Here is a 20,902-nt window from a genome sequence, read left to right as displayed (position 1 = left end):
GAGTTAGTGAGTTTTGACCCACCACACGTGACGCGTTCTCCTCCAATCGGAAAGCGTATTTCAGTTGGGAGGTACAACAATGTCGTTTCCATCAGCGTTTTCGGGCGTTTTAGTGTGGACGGTAGGCGAAAGCGTATCAAAAAGTATACGTTTTCAAATGAAAACGAATTTGTGTGGACAAGTGAAAAGAAACCGAAAATGCTAGTGTGGGGAAAAATATTTTGCTTCTTTTAGTTAAGATGAAAACGGATACTTTTAAAAATTTAACGCATTAGTGTGGTCGCGACCTAAGTAATATGAGGTCATCATTTCATGTAAAGGACTTTAAATGAAATATTTCTGGACGTGCTACCATTCTTCCAATTTTCACTGTCATGGCCTTAATCCTGTAAGGGTACAGGGATGCGGGCCCAAAGGCTTGTAGGCCTTGAAAACGTCTCGTGAAAATTTCAACGATCTAGGATCTGTTTTTAAAAGGGATAAGTTTTGGAAAGCCGGAAACTTTCATTATAAACAGTGTTTTAATTTAATCATCTGGTCTCAAAACGACGTTTCTGACTATAATTTTTACGAAAGTGTACCTGAAAGACCCTTCTATGTTAGTCTAGCTCTTAAAGAACAATCTTTAATTTCGTTTCATTTCACTGAATAATTAATACTCGACGATGCAAGTCAAAAACCTTCACTGCAAAGATGACTTTATTCAATCTCTAGCCGTGAGTTTATTTCAGACCCGTAATAAAAGCGGTAAGAGAAAAACAACGGTGACGTTCGTAAAAATAACATTTATTATGAACACAAACATCACTAATGTGACTTACACTTACATCATAAACTTTCGTATATGCTTGCTATTATTTACAGCAATCTTTTTAAATTACATGGATTACAGTTGAGGGCGATTTTCAAGGAGTGATGCAAACTAGAATCGTAATGATCCAATGTGAACATAACTGAAGCGAATGAAAGGAACCTGCGTGAAAAAGTTGACCGGTACTGGATATATAGATATATTTTTTTCAATTTTCTTTTTCACCAATAACAGACCACACTAACGTAAAATTAATTCCGAGTTCCGTTCGACACTCGATCAAAAACCGCTCTGTTACCTACAAAAATTTCCTTACAATGATTACAACGCCGCATTTGATACTTTCAAAGCTGCGTTTTCATACTATCCACACTGCTTCGCCCTTCTAATTCTTTGGTATAAATTGATTAAAAAGATTTTATTAATTACAGCAGGTCACAAACTTATGTTACTTACGGTGAACGACAAAAAGGAAGTAGAATGACTCTCAGTAATGGCAGAAATTACACCACTTAATGAGGTGTAAATTTGTTTTTGCCACCTGCCATTTGCGCCTCTTCTCGCGAGGACGAGGTGATTTTTGCGCGCGCGCTCGTGTTTCGCCACTGACTGACTATGAGCAAAATGAGACTCCTCGTACTTTGTTTGTTTCGTATTCTGGTTGCACTGTGCACCATATTTTTCAGTGGTAAAATAAACGGGTCAGTTAAAAACGTAATGTGATATCAACAAGCAAAAAAAAAAAAATGTTCTATTCAAAATCTCAGCCTTAGGTATATTGTAACCGGTTCTTAAAATTTCGTTAATTTTCCTCTCAATATTCGCATAATATTCGCATAACAACAACCAGCTATTTTATTTCGCCAGATTTACAAGAAACGAAAACAAAAACAGCATAAAAATAATTATCTTAATTACTCGGAATAGTAAGAAAACTAAACAAGCTGAGTAGGTAGAAGTTCGAGTGACAAGCGCGGACAAAAACTTCGTACCGAGGTTATTTTACATTGTATGGCAAACTTCTTTGCCATACAAAAAATATGATTTACAAGCCACGTTTACACTTCTAACAACACCAAATGTCGAAAACAAACGGTTGAAGTTTATGGGAAACACTGAAAGTTCTGATGAAATGATGATGATAAAATTTTACCTGTGATTGCACAATTCCTTTTAACTTTGAAATTTATTTTCTCGAGTTCCCAGAAAATGCAAAAAGGACTGTAATATACTTAAAGTTACTTTGGTACGAGGTTTTTGTCCATTAAAAACTGAAATTGCTCGGTTTCCTATCGGTTTACCTCGGTTGCAACATGCATAATCAAAGAGAGAAATACACACACAAAAATACGATACAAACAAAGAGTTAAGTGGATGATAAAAAAAGAAAATAAAGTAATTTAACCATACCAGTTAATGATAAGACCACGTTTGTATGAAGGTTTGTTTGGAACGAAAAAAAAAACAAAAAAAAAAAACTTAATAATAGTAAGCCAGCATTGCGCATTATAGGTACTTAATAAACCTTTTATAGGTAATTCTTGATTCAAATTACTCCAAACAGAACCAGAGAGGCGCAAACTAAATTTGCCATAGTTAGTTCTAACACGATCAATACAATAAGCTGATTGTTGATAGAAAAGATTCTTGAAAAACAAAAAAAGGTGTACTTAATCCGCGAACGAGTTACTTCACAAAACGATATTATTTGACACTCATCCATTGTTTTCCTTTGTCTAGTGTAAAATATTAATTTAGCAGTAGTTAAGGACGGGCTATATAGCATCATCCACCTACAAAATTTTCGCTTCCTTTAATAATTAATTTCTACTGACAATAACTTATTAAGCGCACGTGCCTCTGGCTTTGATCTGATTCGATTCCCAAAGGAACGAATCTTTCGCTGTAATATGCAAGACTGTCCCATGTCTTGAACAAGGTGTACAAAAGTTTACTTACGTTTCAAAAAGTCCAGGTTCCGGACAAAACAGTTCATTTGCTGTCAATTGCCAGGTTTAGCCGTGTAAACAGAATGGAGTAAAAATCTAGAGGTTTAAGAATGTCCTCGTACAGCAGGGCAAGTTCCTCGTTACTCAATTCCTTCGCTGCTTCAGTCAGTCGAGGTTCGTCTTTCAATATGGCGCGATCGATTGACGGGCACGGCGCGCTTTGAATTCGGATACGGGAAGGAGCTGCAATGAGCCTTGTTCCGGTCGGATCGCTCGCTCGACGGCCAAGGTTTGGTTTACATTTGGTCGGCTCGCGTTGTATCACTGTGCACGATCTTGGTTTCCTTTCTCGGCTACAGATTTCAGCCCTACTAGGTTCCATGGTGGTGAACGCTATCGGCCTGTTCTCTCTGTTTTCTCTGTTTCGCCTTTCTATTTCTTCAAATATTGACGAAAAATTTGGAAAATTATCGATATCGATAACCATACTCATGCTGCCGATGCTTTGGAGTTTGGTTTAAATTCTTGTCGAAAATAAATCTTCGGTGGTTCGATTCTACAATTGCTGTCTACAAATTGCTCACTGTGTTCAACTCTCAGTTGATTTTTTTGCGGGTATTACATAAATTTGTCATTTCAAGCAATAACCAAGAATTAATTTCTCCTAAGAATACAAGGCATTTCCAGGCTGGAGCTAAGGAGAATAAACTAAGCGAGCAGTAAAACACAAGATCTTGCCGCCAAATTCTCACAAGCACTATGAAAAATGGTAAGTAATTATTGAGGAGAACTTACACTTTGACAGTTTGAGCGATGATTTCAAAGCGTCTCGAACATCAAACAAGCCGCTCGTTTGGCGGTAAATATTTTTTTCATTCCGCTATTCAGTCGCTATGGCGCCATTAAGACAAAAGCTAAGAGTATTGACGAAAATCAAACAGGCAAAAATTGGTGGAAAATTTTTCCATGGCAACAAAAAGGTGTGGCGAATGTATATTTGTTGGTTTCCTCTATATCAGGATTTTAACAATGCAAGAGATTTACACAACTAGTTATAAATTACGAAATTACGAAATAAATCGGTCCTTACCTCAACCTCGCTGAAATAGCCTTATCTAAGACGTTGGGCAAATTACGTAAGTTCAGTTTTGAATGAAACACACGGCATCCATAAAAATGAGAACTTTGACTTTTAATTATTTTGTACTCGAATTGGTAGTTAGTTTACATAAAGGTCTTTTTATTTTGTAGCTACTTTTATAACATTGTTTTAGTTCTTGAGCATTAAATATTCGGATGTTACTGAGAGGAAATGCCGTGTGTAAAGTTAACCGTGGACGACACGTTTCTCTTCACGTCCAAGATTCGCTCTCCTGGCCTCGTCCTTACATGCCCTCAAAAAACGCTATTGATAGTAGTACTAGTGCTGGCAGTTGCATTATTACTAACTAATCGAATAAATGACAAATTTCAAGGTTAAGAGGTTTTCAGGACCACTCTTGGGTGAAAAGGTCAGTGGTATGTTTCACCTGAGCAAGGCTAACATCAAGAAGTTTCCCGTGGCCGCTTAGACTAGCTGGTCGTTTACAAACGTGGTCACCGTATTTTATGGAGAGTTCGCTCTCTACAGCTTTTTACTAGACTTTGAGTGACATTTCAAGCGATGGCCAAAGGTATTGTTAATCTCAACCGTTGGGACACTGCCAAAAATAAGCAAACCAACTACTCTGCAATGCCTTTGTAACTTGTGTCTTAATGAGGAGTAATGCGCCTTCATCCGGGATCTGCTAAGTCACTCTGCCCAAAATACCTGTGAAAAGTGATAAACGTAGAACTGAATAAAGCGCAATGCTCAAAGCCCTGAGGAGTCCCAAGAACAGCTTCGTGCAGTCTCTGACTCTCTGACAGGGAACACGAGCATGGCATGCGGTTTTCATTAGAGAGGTCGCCAAACGACCTGATGTATCTTTACGGCGGTATAGCCTGTGAAGAGGCTCTCCCCCACCCCATTCTGCCCTAGGCAACTTACCCTCAGCCAGATCCTTTTTAGCCCTCAAGCCGTAGCCTGTTCACAGGCTCCCACAACAATATGGCCACATTGTGATTTCACTCGAGTGTCCATGAAATATTCCGATTGGTTAACAGGACTTTTTGATATTTTTTAATGAAAACCTTTTGACCTTCGAGTATGTTGCTCAACTCACACTGTTTGTAGAATCAGTATTAGTACGTGTCTTTTTTTCTCTTTTATGCTAATATTGTAATTTCAAAATGTAAGTGCAAACAAAGTGAAGTTGAAGTTGAAGTATCAGGTTGTATAACGTATAACAGTATTCCGAGGGGAATAAAATCACGGGACGATTTTTCAAAAGCTCCGACATTCTTTGGAGAATAACAAGCACTTAATGACTGGCCACAAGGGAAACAAAACTCACTGTTTCCGGTGGGGCTAGTTATTTAGTATTTTGTTATACCTCCCAAATCAACAATAGGAAAAACTAACAGCTAGCACAACAACAAATGTGCTGTTGATTTCAAGGTGCACGACCTGATCACGTGCGAGTCGAAAGTTCAAGTTGCTGTTTTCAAAGGAAGTTAGTACGTTTTGACCCATGACACGTGACACGTTAAACGTGTTTGAGTTGGGAGGTATAATTATCATCTTTCGGTCAACTACAGAGTACGAAGATCAAACAGAAAGCGCAGACACTGTTTTCTAGTTTTTATTACTATTATTATTTTTTTTTTTTTCCATAATGCTTTCTGAAAGAAACAAATAATAAAATAAAAGAATAAGGATGATATGTACTATACCTTGAAACAAGTGTGATAATCAAGTTCAGCGGTGTAACCAGCTGGTGATATGGAGACTCCTAAAATATTAATTAGGCACATCATTATTCTCAGCTCCTCTGAGGTCCCTCTACCAGAGGGAATTAAAAGGCCCTCTGTGGAAAAAAAGCTAACCCAAACTTTCAGATTTTTTGTCGTGCGCCTTTTTTTCAAATTCGCGTTTTCCCCTCCCTTCACCAAGCAAAACAATTCATTCTGCACAGGCTACCGGAAGCGACAACAACACGGCAACAGCGTTCATTCTCAGTTGAATGACGCGAGATCGCCTCTTTCGAGATTTGCTAACTAACAACCATGAAATTTTCTGGCAACTTTGTAAGAGTCATTTTACAGTACAGTACTTAAATGTACTTAACTTGACAGTATCTTTCATTAACTATTAGCACGATTTCAGTCAGTTATGTAGGGTCATGTACGGGGCACATTGTAACTGTTTAAAGAACGTAAACTGCAGCGAAATATGGATACCACAGAAGACTAAACCGCACATAAAAATAATTGCATATTGTTACGAAAAATTATCTACGTCTAGTTCTAGAACAATCTAGAATCAGAAGTCATTCAGCCGTGACCAATTTGTGTAAGAGCATTCCAGAACATTCTAATCCTTATGTAATTACTCAGATTAGAAACTGTGTCAAACTACTTAATTTAGCTTGTAATAGAAGTTTCTAGAACTTTAAGCCTCATGTATATTAGAGCGAGAGGTTCTGCTGTAAAAGAGATTGATTCAAATTTGAAGAAGCTTAGTGCTGTAAATTCGCGAAGTTACCTTACGGAAATAAATCAGTTTGTTGCTGTTACCGGCGATCCGGAGTTCTGTCTGGAAACAACCCTGCTCTACAACGATACTCGTAACACAAATCAAGTTCTAAAACCACGACAACATCCATACGTTCGTCGTTTTTGGCTGTTACAGTATAGACAAAAACAAACACAAACAAACAAACAAAAAACACAAAAACAAGAAAAAGACATAAAAACCTTTCACAGCTATTTTGAATGCTATCAAAGAGCTTTTTCCGAGAGGAGCTTTCGTTCGTAAGTAAATGGCAAATATTTGACAAAGATTTGCGTTTCCAGGAGACTCATAACCTAATAGACGCCATACCACTGTATAATAATTTTCATTAATTTTACAACTTGTCTCGCAAAAATTTATATTCACAATATAAATTCATCAAATTAACAACAAATCCGGACTACTGCAAGCGCCGAAAAGAAGACCTCGTCACAAAGATTTCAAACTAAATTATAAGAGATACATATACACCCAAAAACGTATTTACGAGCTAATATACACTTCATTTGCGGCTCCTATTCGATGTAACATCGAGTGACGGAATTGCAATTAGAAGTACATTTTTCATTACTCTAATTTATAACAAATTCTTCACGTAATTCTGACGCAGTATGCACAACTGGTATTCAACATTTCTATCGTTTGCTCCACTACGACGCGAAAAAAAAAAAAAAAAAAAAAAAAAAAACACTCGCCAAGAAAGTATCTTGTTCACAATGAAATTTGTCTCACTTTTCGTGAAGTTCCATGTCACAGGTTCAAGTCTTCGCTTTCTCTTCTTCGCTCGTGAAGAATTGAGTAAAAATCCAGAGGTTTAAGAATGTCCTCGCACAGCAAGGCGAGTTCCTCGTTACTCGGTTTCTTTGCGGCTTCAGTCAGTCGAAGCTCGTCTTGTAATTTGGCAGGATCGATCAAAGGACATGGCGCGCACCGAATACGGACGCGAGGTTCAATTACCCTAACACTGCTACTGGACGCAGGATCACTCGCTCTGCGTCCGAATGTGCTGCGTTTTGTTGACTCTCGTTGTGTAACTGCCAAGGATGTTGTTTTTCTTAACGTTTTGTGAATTTTGGCTGTGTTGGCTTCCTCGGCGGTGAATGCTCTTGGTCTGTTTTCTCTGTTTTCTCTGCTTCGCCTTTCTATTTCTTCAAATATTGCCGTAAAATGTGGCAAATTATCGATATCAATTACCATGCTCATGGTTAGTGATCGTTCTTGGAAATCCGTTGAAAATCTTGCCGAGAAAATATATTTGACGGTTCGCTGACTATTTAGCTGAGCTGAGCTGATTTCGGTGTGGTAAACATGTTTTTATAGGCGAAAAAAAACACAGGTATACCAAGCTGCACCTTAGCCGTGAACATTTCAATTTAGAAAACAGACCTAAGAAAATACGCGCGCTGATTGGTTAAAAATCGTGTTTCTATAACTCGATGGAAACACAGAACTAGCACGAGTTGTTGACGTAATGATCGCGCGAGCAAGAGAATTTACATTTTGATGATCCAAGTAAACAAGTTGTTTTTCTTTTTTTCGTCGCGGTGTTTTTTAAAAGAAATAGAAAACATGTTCTCCGTGTTTCTATCGAGTTATAGAAACACTCATGAAAGTTTGGGAGAACTCGAAAAAGCTGTGGAAACACTCGCCTGCGGCTCGTGTTCCCACAGCATTTCTCGTTCTCCTAAACTTCCACTCGTGTTTTTATGACTCGATAGAAACATTTCTTAAATATTACAAAAAGTTGCATAACACAGCATAAATATAAGAGTTGGTACGAGAATGTAGCGATCGCTCAGCAGTTTGAAATGCGTAATAAGAATGTCTTACTTCAAGTATTCGTGACGTTTGGAGGCCATTACAAATCGATTTCAGCGAGTTTTAGAGATATGTTAGGATATTTCGTTCCGTAAAGCAGTGTTATGTAACTGAGTGTAAAAAATTAAAATGTTCACGGCTCCCAAGAGGCTTGGGAGACCTGTGGATAAAGGCCCGATCAAAACAGAATTTCTCCCAGCAGCTTTAATACGTCATTAGTGAAACTGGTATCAAAAATAAGCTGTGTTACCGTGGTTTGAGGTAATAAATCGAAAATAACAGTATTATTAACGGATTACGGACGTTTATAGTAATTAACAGTTTAAAAGACGTGAATACAAAATGACGTAAACAAAGGATTAATGACGTATAAATCACATGGTTCAGGTATTAAATTGATAGTAACAGTTTTAAAAGACGTGTTAGTAACTAAAAGTTTAGGAAATGGGAGTGCAGAATTACGTAAACGGAGGATTCATTACGTACAAACTTAACGCCAGCCTGCGAGCAGGCTCACGTTTGAGTCACGCGCGCTAGCGGTGAAGAGCAAAGCGATCCGGCGGGAAGGAGTCTGGTGAAGAGGCGCGCGCTTGTACTCCAACGTGAACCTCCTCGCAGGCTAATTTAACGCATGAAAGTGAAATGGTCCAAACAAAGGAGCTACTGTGTTGAGCGCTGTGGAAGAAACCGTGACGTCGAAACAAAGGTCAAGGAACATCTCTCATGGGAGAATGCCAAATTTCTAGATTTGTTCACTGCTAAAGCCGTTTGATCTATTGAAATTTCGGAACTTGTGAAACGGAAAATGGTGCGGGAATTATTTCCTTCAAAAGTTTCCGGAAAATCGGAAAATTATTAAACGCGAACCATTCAAACAAATCACACGGAACAGAAATTGCCGGTGAGAAATTGTCGAAAATTTGGTAAAAGCTCGCGAGTCTGTTTTCTCCAGAGAAATTCCGGAAAATGCGGTACCTTTCGCCACTGGGAATGCAAACCGCAACCTTCGGACCAATGGAAAGCGCCTAAAGTCCCGTTACCATCGAAACACTCCATGTGACAACAGCGCAGCCAATCAAAGTAAAGGAAACTGGTTGTTAGGCCCATGCGCCTGTTTTACCGCTGATTGTTTGATTAGAAAATGCCTTTCCAGTTTTCCTTTGGGTCGTCACGCAATTTTCCCCCCTGCGAAAATTGCGTGATGTGCCCTGAGAGCGTCTGCGTAGGAAGCTAATTGTATGTCAGCGGCAGCAAAATATAGAAGGCTAACTGCTCTCGAATAAGAACGTTATTAACGGTAAACGCACAATTTGTGGGAAGAGCAGTGCTAAGGGTAGCTGGTGTGTCAATTTTCTCTTTCATGTGGTGTCACACCTTATATATAGCTCAGTGTATTGAAGGCAAGTGTGATGGACTCCGACCCGGCTGCCTCACTTCACACGGCAGTATGACCGGGAACAAGCGAATTGTTACGTAACCTGCGAGCAGCTGGTTTGACTTACGCCGAGCAAGAGAGAAACTTTCTCTCTCGTTTGGCGTAGGAGAAACCTACTGCTCTCAGGGTAAATGATTCGGAAAAACAAAACGAGGTAAATTGTTCTCCCCGGTTGATACCTGACATCAGGAGCCATGGTCTCCTAGTGACACTTTTGGAGCAATCAGCGATGGAATAGCATCCCATCCAGGGGGAGCAGCCTTGAGCCCAGTGCTAGCCGCTTCATGCTAGAGAAATGAATAAAATAGAACTAAAAGAGAAGAAACATACCAGTGACGCTCTCAAAGTCGCAGAAAGCCTGGCAAGTGTGCGAAGTAAAGACGTGGTTTCGGGCAATAGCGGTTTCTCCAGGCAAACTAGAAGAGCGTAAAACCATCGTCCCTGCAGAAAAAAAAATTGCTTGGTGGCACCCCTTGACAACTCACATAAAGACGTTGCTACTTGGCCCTTAGCCTGATTGTCAGAAAGTCCAGGGAGAGAGTGCTTGGCCGCGAATGACCTGGACCGTCTGAGAATCAGGCTAAACTTGACTCTTGACTAAATATGGAGGCAGCGTGGCCGAGTGGTCAGCACGTTAGAGTACCGGGTTCGAGTTCCGCTCTGATCACTACCTGGATTTGTTTCTCGGTAGCCCCGAGTTCAAATCCTCGATCACGCTTGTAAATAGCCAACTGGTTTCCCTCCAGCCAGTTGGGATCGTTAACAATGTGCTATAAACGATTTGCCGAAGTCAAATAAAGGTTACTATTATACCATTATTACTCTACCTAAGCCTCTTCCAGGTACTCGGCTACTTTAGAATCAGCACAAAAAATGGCAAGAAAAAAACTTACCAGTCCTGTAAAATGTTCAGCTTGCTTTAACAAGATTTCTAACAAGGGCGTCTAACTTCAGCAAAGGCTTGGATGAATCTACATTAGTTTGTGAATTACCTGATTGTGTGAAAATCCAATTTCTTCTAACCATTCCACATGATATTCTAAAACTTGTAATAAAGTGGCCTGGAAGATAAATCACAGTATTACGTCTTTTCACAGGCTTGAAAGCCAAACTGAGCTGAGATCCCCATGGTAAAAGGTATCCTCATTACAGTTAACAGGCCATTGATGGAAGGTTCCGATAAGTCATACCTGGCAAGGGATGAAAAATCTTGGTTGTTGCAGAGTCGGTGGTTTGTAAAGGTTCACCCATCAGTTAACCTACAATTTCTTTGTTTGTTGGTTTGTTTGTTTTCTGTAAATTGCTCATAGAGCTTGTGATATGTTTTTTGGCATGACACAACATTGTCTTCTACAATCATACAAATAAAATGGATACTGGCAAATCCATGAATTGGGGAGGAGAGTAGCTTTGGATAACAACCAACATTCCAAGCTCGTTTTTTTTCTTCAGAAGCTGTCGGTACCAATATTTCTCAGATGACTTCATGTCAAATGAAAACTAAGAGAAAAATTAAGTGCTGGTAAGTTCTTTACTTAAGTTAATAATACCACTTCTTAAGCTTACTTGATTAATTTGTCGAAGAACACTAAGCAGTGGTGGAGTACCTTCCTGCAAAAGGAACATCAAGGGTTAACTGAGGCATAACACCCTCAAAACGACATTATTTTAAGCCTTTCTACCAATCTGCATGCATGAAGACAGGCAATTATGAAATCCTTCAGGTCTGGTTTCTAACACTTCTTCAAGGTGTAAAACTCTGAAATATACTGACAGCATACAGCGTATATGTAAACAAGAAAGAGAAGTGACAGAAGTGTGAACAAATAGACAAGCCTGCCTAATGGAGGTTGCTAACTCCCACAATGGCCTCAACAACCTCACATATTTGCTATGAGTTTTTCAATGAAATTTCTGTGCATTTTTGTGCATATTTCAGGCTCCATTGAGGTGATCACTCTGAACTGGTTATCATTGATAAGCTCTTTTCTCCCGCAGAACTTGAGCATAGATAATGCCAATTTTGGTCAGAGGTGATGAAATCAGAAGTGGAACAAACGCCAATGCTCGTCACAGCTGGTTACAGGTGGCATGGGAGTCAATGGGTTAAAAAATATACATCTACAATAAGCAAAATTGATCAAAATCACCTGATTAGTGCTTGACGAATCAATGCCACCTGACAAGTACTCGCCATTTTCTGTTTTCTTACTGCCTTTCCTGTTTAATGAAAAATGACTTTATAATGTTGCCTATTGAGCAAGTAAAGTGCCCGACATGTACATGTAAATCAAATACAACGGTTACCTTAACTATAAATAATGTATTGATCAACAATCATTGTAGCTGATCAATTCATAATTCCTACATGTCATTTGCCATTTTTCAGTGTGAAGCACTTGCTAAAATTTAGCATACTTGTCTAGTTATGCAACATTTTTGAAGAATCTGCCATGGAATATCCCACATGACACTTGACTGTAATATTTACTTGGTGCAATGTACACTGTACCTGTATACACATGAGCCTTGAAATACATTTGCCAGCACTATCTATGTGGCAGTCACAGTGAGAAGGTTGGGTGTAATACCATCATTTAAACAACAACTTTCCCATATTCTGATTGGCTGTATTTTCTATGGCATGCTATAAGTTGCATAATCTTTAAAATAATAAGTTATACCTGCCATTTATTTTTGATGCTACTTGGTGTCCAAGGCAAAAACTGCACCATCCCATTTGGTCACTTTTCTTTGGCTGTTAAATGGATAATAAGGAGCTTACTAGTTGCTTAAATTGCATGGTTATTTTAGCCTTATGTGCCAGATGTTTTCTGAACTGCCATCTGTACGAGGCTGTGGTTTTTAATCTATGCACTGTGTGAGAGATGTTGCATGTATGTATGTTGCAACATACATGTACAGTACTGTGAATCACTTATCTTAAGTAAGCTTATGGAAACATAACTTATGTGGAAGCACTAACATGATAGCTTCAGTATAAATGTTTCTTTGGCTGCAATAAATGGAGATAAGTTGATGATTGAATCAATAATGCTAATGTGCATAAACAGGTGTACGTAAAAACACCACTGAACTCTGACAAGCAGGTTAAAAAAGCTTCCCTTGTTCACCTAGCAAAACTTCATAATCTTACCAGGACAACTGCTGTTGAATCTACTTTATCCAACTTTGATCTATGATGAACAAATTTCTGAATTGAAAGACAATAAATATATAAAAACTCAGCATTTGTACTGATTAATGGCCTATTCATCTATTATCATTATTATCATTATCATTATCATTATCATTATCAGTCTCAAACCCAGTCTCATTCTCAGTATCAATATTATATATCATTATTTGTTTGTGTGTGTTCCTGTTTGTATACTTGTGTGGGTATATGTTCCATTTCTTCCACATTTTCTCTCTCTCTTTTTTTAAATGGCTGTTCTCTCTTGTATCTGGAAGTATCAAACCTGCATCAATTTATTTTTCTTATACAGCTGTATGCAAATCTAAAGAGCACAAATAAAATATTTTCCATGTTGTCTAGTACCTGTCTTATGTCTGCAAAGTCAGCTGCTTGTTGCATCTGCCAATCAATAGAGGGAGCAAATCCTGCTGGCGCTGGCGACCAACCAGATTTCTGAGGAACAGAGCAACACACCTTGTATTGCAACTATTTCATTCCTTTTGCTGATGAGAGGAGGTGACCTGCACCATTTACAAGATTCTTTATAATTGGCCAGTCAAAAAATAGAGAAACAACACAAACAATACCCCTAGCCCAAAGAACAAAAGAGGTGCAGATTAACAGGAAGGATTCAAGACAGAGGTTTTAAAGATGTGCAGGTCAACCCACTACGACGGTGAAAACCCTGTATTATAAATGGTATGTATTTTTACTGTGACTTGATGAGTTTAATGGACTATCTCGCCCTTTCTCGATTTTAAATCTCTACTTGTTTGATGTCTTTAATTTACTACATGTAGTATAAACAAGTTTGAGTCAACTGTACCTCATTCACATGAACCGTCTGGTTGCTTGAGAAGCCATTTGTGTCAAGATTGGCAACAACAACATCAGGACACTGCATTGCTTCCAGACTGAAGGGAAAAATGAAAATCTTCATAAAGCCGCAGCTTACCTACATCTGAATTTCAGCTCAAGCTGTTCGCCAACAGTCCCGGTGTCACTGTCTGCTAGAACGAACAGCTGAGAAGAGAGTGAATAGCAATGAAATATGCAGTGTCTTTGACCAAAACAACATTCAAATTTCTTTTCCTTACTGGACTCTCCTGAGGTATTCGTAACCAGAAGACGGAAGCTTCGATTTATCGAACTCATTGACATCTTCGAGGCCCTGATGTTCAAAAGTTCCCAAGACGGGCTCCATGTTTGCCCTTGCCACCGCCCCTTAATTTCAAAGGCGAGGCTACCAGGACCTGATTTACATGTCTGTTACATGACGTATCAAGTGATCCAACATGGAATCTGCCGGAAAGAGCGCAAGGGTTCTTGTTTTTACCTTTTGTTCTGCATGTGTAGCGGTTGCACTAGCAATCAGTCTGTATTATGCGAGAGACTACAAGAAAAAGAGGAAGAAAGGAAGTACTCCAAGTGTTTTAGATTCGACAGGAAAACGCGAGGAACTGAGTTCGTTCGGCGAGGAGTTAGGGCTCGCGGAAATCTTGAAGGAGAACGGACGTGGAGAGTTTGGAAAAGGGACGATATCTTCTTTATTGGGAATGCTGGAAAGGGTGGACGACCTTATGTTAGAGAAGCTTCTTGCTGCTCTTCTCAACTGCTCTGCGTTTACGACAAACCAAGTAAGGTGGGGGACTGATATATTGTGTGCGTGGTATGAATCCAAAATGAGCACCGTCAGGATATTTAGGTACCATTTAGGTTATTGAGCTGGATGATCTCATTCCTCCAATAACAGTATCTTCCTGCTAGGAGCTCCTTTCACATTTTACAAGGCTTATCTACCAGTCAATTTCAAAGTTCAATACCCGCCTTCAGCCCACCCACCCCCCTTCCCTGACATTTGATATTTTAAATTTTTGGTTGGTCGAATTCCCATTACCCTGGTGCAAAAATGGTGTTCAAGTGCCCCACCTGAAGGTCACACTAGGTGATCAAATGCCCCTACCCCTGGAACATCCATGTACGTGACAGAAACAATTATTACTACGTGGAAAAGAAAAAAAAAAATCACCCTTGAAAACCCATGTTAAACTTCCACTGTATCTCATGTCTCGATTAAATTTTTGCAAGCAATGATTTTGCTTTTATCCTAATTAACCCAAACCTAAACATAGCAAAAAGCTTTTGGGGGCCTTTCTTTTCTAGGCTCGATTTCTGCCACTTTCTCTGGTCCAGTCCCTGATGGGTAGTGCACGTTCCTATCCTAAACAAGCCTTTTTCTTTTTGAGCCACAATGTTATGTTAGAGAAAAATTCGGTTTTGTCTCTTATTAAATGATTTCTAAATTGAACAAATTTCAAATTCTATGTGGTGTCAAATGCCCCACCTCATAGGAACCACTGACATCATATTTTGGTCTTCTACATGTAGGGCACAAGAAATTGGTCAAATGTCTGGGATATGAAGAGGGGGGGGGTGATCTCTTTATTTGATCAATACATTACTCTGACAGTTTTCTATGGGAGATTCCCAATACCCCCCCCCCCCCCACCTTTTCCTGACCTTCCCCAAGGATTGTGAGCTTCTACCGTATTAAGAATTGGAATGTGTTGGAGCATTTTGTTTTCAGCCCATTCCCAACCCCGCAGTCTGTTCACACACTCCTGTTCACTGGTACGTCACCCTAAGTGTGGAATGACTGTATCAAGCAACTTTTAGCACATGTTGACTGGTAACCTTTTCATTCAATCTGCAGAATTTGATTCGTGAGTGTGGAGGTTTGAAACGGCTTGTGGCCCTTTTAACACACCCAAGTGAAAATATCAACATCAAGGCAGCCCAGGTTCTGTCCAACCTGGCAATGAATGAAAAAAATCAAGAAAGTTTAAAGGTAATGGAAATGTACAGTGATTCATAATGTCATATCAATATGATCACTAATTCAGCATGTAAGAGCGGTTTTCAATTGAGTGTCGCGAATAATCAGGCAGTTGCCTTGGTTTTGGTTTTTGTTTTACTATGGTTTGAGATTGACTAGTAAGAGTGGTTTTCACCTGAGTGTCAAAAAAGTAATTGGTTTTGCACTTTCTATGCTACAGGAATGGCTTAAAAGTATTGCATCACTTTTTCATCCAGTCAGAAGTATAAAACCAAAACTAATTGTGACATGTTCACATGCATTTTGCTGTTCTTTGCATTAGCTAGACATACATGTAATTACTTCAAATTTTGATGGTTTACTGTATCATGTGTCTTTTTTGATTGGCTAGAGAGATTACTTTGGTTTTGGTTTTACGACACTCGCCTGAAAACCACCCTAAGTAGTCTAATAATTATTGGTAAGTAATTGGTTTGGTTTTGGTGTTACAACTCTCAATTGAGAACCGCTTTAAGTAGTCTAATTGGTAAGTAATTGCATTTGTTTTGGTTTTATGACACTCAGTTGAAAACCACCCTATTGATGGGACATGCAAAATAATAAAAATATGTACTGTAGTTTTATCTTAGTGTTACTTTTATCTTCCAGGGCAGCATTCTTGATGTGATAAAAAACATTGAATACTGTGATGTTCTCAGTAATGAAGACATGATAATAGAACATTTGAGGCTCCTCGTTAATTTGTCAGCAACAAATATTGCACATGATGAAATCATGACAGGGGTACAAGATTTCTTCAATATGCTCTCTCAATCTCTCTCAGGAAAAATTCAGGTAAACTGAATTGTTACTCACACGAATATTTTCCAGAAACATTTAGGCTACCAGTACTGTATTTTAGAAATTATGAGTAATTTTTCACTGGCTGAGTGAAAGGAAATAAGTGAAGAATGTTTTCTCACACACCACTGGAGCCTCCTTGCAGTCTGTGAGGTGGCATTATTTCTGTTGCGTCGGCCATTACCAACTTTCCTGGCCACCCACCCAGAGTTTTTATACAATGCCAGTATAATGTACAAGCCTTGAATTTTTTTCATTATTTCTGGTCTTTAACATAATGCTACTTGTATTAGCTTTGATTTCAAATTTTTCAATAAAGATCAGGCGGTGGTGGTTGGCTTGACATGGCTACCAGTGGTGTGTGAGAAGAGTGATTTTACATGACCTGTGAAATGATTTTTACACAATTAGACGCCAATTTTCCTATTTTCATTTGATTACAGTAGTCGACTATAAATTGTCCCCAGCCTAATATTCTTGTTAAATGTGGTATGACAGGTTAAATAAAATCACTCTCATTTAATGCAAAAGCTTAGATTCATTCAACAAATTTTGGTTAGCATTTAGTATCATTGAGAAAGAAATATTATTGTGTTAAAACATGCATTTGATTATTAACACAAAGAACTTGCTTGATATCACTGTAATGTATGTACAATAACAATGTTATGACTTGTATTTAAACATCATCATTTTGATCATAGCTTTCCTTGATTTTTGTCAGAGAGAGGTTTTGAGACTGCTAGTAAACTTGTCTTGCAATGTTAATAATCTGGAAGGATTACTGGAATTTAAGGTTTGTGGATACATCTGAACGTGGCTGTCCAGAAAAAAAAAAAACTGGTCTTCATTAAATTTTGTATACTGGATGACAAAGTGAGTCGAGACTAAATGTGGTTTGTTTAATTCTTTTTCTTGCAGCCACTACTTATTCTCCAGACATTTATGCTCCCAGACAATCAAGATGACATTGTTTTAAGAGCTGTTACAATCTCAGCCAACTTACTTGCAAGTCCTGATCAGTATACAGAGGTATTTTGGTTTTCAAAGAACTGCTTGCCACCTAGCCTCATAAGCAAATGCTTTCTTAGGCTTGTCATGCAATCTTCCTCCTGGCAGAAAGATTGCATGACGAACCCAAAGAGCAACTGCGTAGGAGGCTACTTGCCACCTTTACTTGTGTGACAACAATGTAAGCATTTTTCTCTCATCATCTCACCATCAAATAATTAATGCATTCATTATTTTTTCTTGTAGCAACAACAAGCAGAGATAACAGAACATGTAAATGTATTGTATGGAGAGCTAACAGGGCTGCTAGATCATCCGAATGATGAAATTCAGTCACAAGCGAAGAGAGCACTCCAGAGTATATTTGCTTTTAGAATGATGTATGGAACTTGATGGAAAGTTGGGAAAATAAACAATGTATTACATCAAAGTAAAACTATTAAAAAAAACTTGTTGTAAGAAATCTGTAAATTTGTCGTTTCAATGATCATTCACAGGAAAGAACTATTAAAATTAACAGAGACTGTTATAAATACTTATTACATTAACTGTTCAATGTTTATCAAAGAAAGCCAAATTTAGAAAGTTTGTAGAAAGGGAATTATTGTCACAGTACGTTGTTTCTACGTTATGCACAGTCTGATTTGGACAGGAACTACAAAACTGCCCAAAATTGCCTCTAATGTATATTGAATTTTACTGCAATGCAATGTGTAGTTCCAGAAATTATCCATACCTCCCCACAGAAATGATCTTGTATAGGACCCTCCACTCATCCCTCTGGAAATTCCAATTAAGCTTCATACATTTCTTTAATTGTTTTGGTCTTATAGAAGTCCCCCACCAACAGGAAATTCCAATCCCTTCTGTGGGGAGAGCATGGATATTTCCTGGAACTGCACAATGGTGGCAAAAAGTTAACTGGAAAGAGGGATCTTTTGTTCTCGTATAAGTTTACTTTGTTCTTCTTTCTTCATTCCTTTCTTTCTTGGTCTAAGTTTTGTTTCAGTTTATTAATAGTTCTTCTTTTCATTGCTTCATTTCCTTCTCTGTTTGTTTTCACACCCAATTACTTACTGTAGTCTAACACTACATACGACCTCTTCTTTGTCAGTTTCCAACAATCTTATCTCAAGTTTCTTAGCATGTTTTATGTGTTGTTTACATCTCACGTGAAGCTGTCTATAGTTCATAACATGGTGATTTGCACACAGTTTTTCATGTGCCTCATTTTTTTTTACATGACATGAATTACACATTACAGAATGGTGCTTGTGTGCTTTTGGTCTTCATTTAATGTGTCACCATCTTTTAGAGAATTTTCAGGTCTGAAAAAAAAAAAAAAATGAAGTCATGGTCAACACAGTGTAATACACAGGGCCAAAAAGGGATTTATACAATACAATACACACTCTGAATACAGGTACACACTCTGAGCTAGGTGTTGCAGCTGCAATGTGTATAACTTCTTGCATGATCTGTAAAGGTTCCTTCTTTGCTGCTGATATTTTTTCTTCTCGTCCATTCACTACCAGAGAGAACATATTGACATTTACAACTACATTTAAAGTATTTTTATAAGTCACTTAAACTCAGCTTAGTAGAGTGTGCCTGTTATTGTCTGCCTGGCTAATATACACCATAAACCATAGACTGAAGGAATGAATGAATGAATGAAAAAATGAATTGCCAGTGAAGAGGTTTAATCCCAGACACTTACACTTAAGGACAGTCTCGAATAGTAAAAAAAACAACAACAAAAAACAGCAACTGATATTGATAACTTCAACATACCAAATTTAATTAGCAGTTCAGCAGGTTGTGATTTCTCCTGTGATCCTGAAAATTCAACATGTGGATTTTTAAACTTCAGCTGGGGAAAGTTCTCATAGAAGAAACGTCTGCCAAGAAAAAAAAAAAAAAAAAAGGTAGAAGTTACGCTGAGCCCCACTAACTTTGGAACAGTAATTTTAAGTTCCTTTATATTGTTTCTAATAATTATTTTTGTTTTTGTGTATATCTGGTCACATGATGTCTAATGACATTCCCACAACTGTACATAAAGCCCCATGAGACTGTGTGTGTGTACTATTTATATCATCACTAATTGCCCTCGTTAACCTTCTCCTCCACCTCCTTCCCCATCATGATCGTCATCAATAACATCATCACCATGATCATTGTAATCACCATTATTTTGCTCGTTATGATTGTTAAATAAAGTGATACTAATTACTATGACTTGCCAGCAACTCTGTCAGCCCCTGAGGGCATATTTAGAGAGACGAACACTAAAAGCATGTAAATCAATGCCAGCATCCCTTGTTAGAGTACTCCACAAACATACTAAATCCTATTTTATTATAGCATCCTATTGCAAGGTCATTCTGCCATACTGTATGTTTTACAGCAGATGGTACAAAGTGTTAAAGTACAAATATTAATTGTATACTAACCTGCAGTGGAGGCATTATTTTGGAATGGAATGCTCAATAAACCAGGTTTCTGATGCCACCATATGCTCGCACAACCCTACTTATATACTCACATCAAGCCCATTGCAGTGCATGCATTCAGTTAAGTCTTATTTCTAATTCTCATATTGTTTTTTTTTTTTAAATACTGACAACATGCCATTGAATGTAATGTCCCCAGTAGCAGCAAGACCATTCTATTTAATATCTACCCCCTCCCCCCCCCCCCCCCACCCCCAATCCCATGGATGACATTTTCTGAGGGGTTATTATTCAAAATGTTTATTTCTGAAGGGGGACAAGTAAATTTCTGCGGGGGAGTGGGAAAAATTACGTCGTCAACAGGGATACTATACTTTTTCTGATGACAGTAAGGCAAAACGCTGCTAAATTTCTGAAGCCCTACTGTTTATAAGCTCTTTTCTGAGGGCGGAAAAAGGGTAACTTAAGGGAAAAAATTGAACGGCCCGTAACAATTAGGATGTAATATGCTCCTAGCTCAAAGTATCAACACCAACCTTACACGGTGTTCATGTAACTGTATGTAACAATACTGCATATAATAAATGAGAGCAAGGTAACTTGTAGATTTTCAGAAATGTTACAAATAAGGAAACTACACTTTATCTGACTCACACTGCTCCGCGATCATCATAATTTGGCTCCACAATATTTAACCTCATTTGCTTGACATTTTCATGCAATACAACATTACACCTTTTCAAATGCTCAAGTGTACGCTGCACAGTGTATTTGCCGATCTTTCCGTTATGGCTATCCAAGAATTTCAATGCTTCGAGGTAAACTCGGTTTTTGGCAGCCATCTTGGATTCTTAGTCAATAGTGTTCAGCGGCATTCCCCATTGTCTTGCTG

General features: G+C 38.4%; 3 protein-coding genes across 7 annotated transcripts; 1 reads left to right on the top strand and 2 right to left on the bottom strand.

The window, feature by feature from the left end:
* Positions 1-722: 722 nt before the first annotated feature.
* Positions 723-14,145, bottom strand: LOC145502783 (gem-associated protein 2-like). 2 transcript variants are annotated; one of them, XM_081482162.1, is made up of 11 exons: positions 13,965-14,145; positions 13,694-13,781; positions 13,231-13,320; positions 12,826-12,882; positions 12,353-12,426; positions 11,819-11,888; positions 11,235-11,279; positions 10,661-10,729; positions 9,999-10,109; positions 5,575-5,633; positions 723-4,570 (listed from the first exon to the last, which is right to left on the bottom strand). In XM_081482162.1, exons 1-11 carry the CDS (start codon positions 14,069-14,071, stop codon positions 4,534-4,536), a joined length of 807 nt encoding a protein of 268 aa, XP_081338288.1. In that variant the 5' UTR covers positions 14,072-14,145; the 3' UTR covers positions 723-4,533. The 2 variants fall into 2 exon arrangements, with proteins under 2 accessions (XP_081338288.1, XP_081338289.1); XM_081482163.1 differs by having other exon boundaries at positions 13,694-13,890; positions 13,965-14,021.
* Positions 14,088-17,947, top strand: LOC145502781 (armadillo repeat-containing protein 10-like). Of its 3 annotated transcripts, XM_081482160.1 has the most exons (6): positions 14,088-14,504; positions 15,581-15,715; positions 16,352-16,537; positions 17,268-17,339; positions 17,465-17,575; positions 17,801-17,947. In XM_081482160.1, exons 1-6 carry the CDS (start codon positions 14,163-14,165, stop codon positions 17,945-17,947), a joined length of 993 nt encoding a protein of 330 aa, XP_081338286.1. In that variant the 5' UTR covers positions 14,088-14,162. The 3 variants fall into 3 exon arrangements, with proteins under 3 accessions (XP_081338286.1, XP_081338285.1, XP_081338287.1); XM_081482159.1 differs by having other exon boundaries at positions 17,465-17,856; XM_081482161.1 differs by having other exon boundaries at positions 14,149-14,509; positions 17,465-17,856.
* Positions 17,948-18,345: 398 nt separating this feature from the next.
* Positions 18,346-20,882, bottom strand: LOC145502788 (small ribosomal subunit protein mS25-like). 2 transcript variants are annotated; one of them, XM_081482169.1, is made up of 4 exons: positions 20,665-20,877; positions 19,349-19,455; positions 18,986-19,082; positions 18,346-18,882 (listed from the first exon to the last, which is right to left on the bottom strand). In XM_081482169.1, the coding sequence occupies exons 1-4, from the start codon at positions 20,850-20,852 to the stop codon at positions 18,813-18,815; spliced, it is 462 nt and encodes a 153-aa protein (XP_081338295.1). In that variant the 5' UTR covers positions 20,853-20,877; the 3' UTR covers positions 18,346-18,812. The 2 variants fall into 2 exon arrangements, with proteins under 2 accessions (XP_081338295.1, XP_081338296.1); XM_081482170.1 differs by having other exon boundaries at positions 18,803-18,882; positions 18,967-19,082; positions 20,665-20,882.
* Between the last annotated feature and the right edge of the window lie 20 nt (positions 20,883-20,902).

The sequence above is a fragment of the Orbicella franksi genome, chromosome 11, assembly GCF_964199315.1.
Source record: "Orbicella franksi chromosome 11, jaOrbFran1.1, whole genome shotgun sequence".
NCBI lineage: Eukaryota > Metazoa > Cnidaria > Anthozoa > Scleractinia > Merulinidae > Orbicella > Orbicella franksi.
The sequence above is the reverse complement of the archived record's forward strand: the minus strand, read 5'-3'. Positions and strand labels throughout refer to the sequence as shown.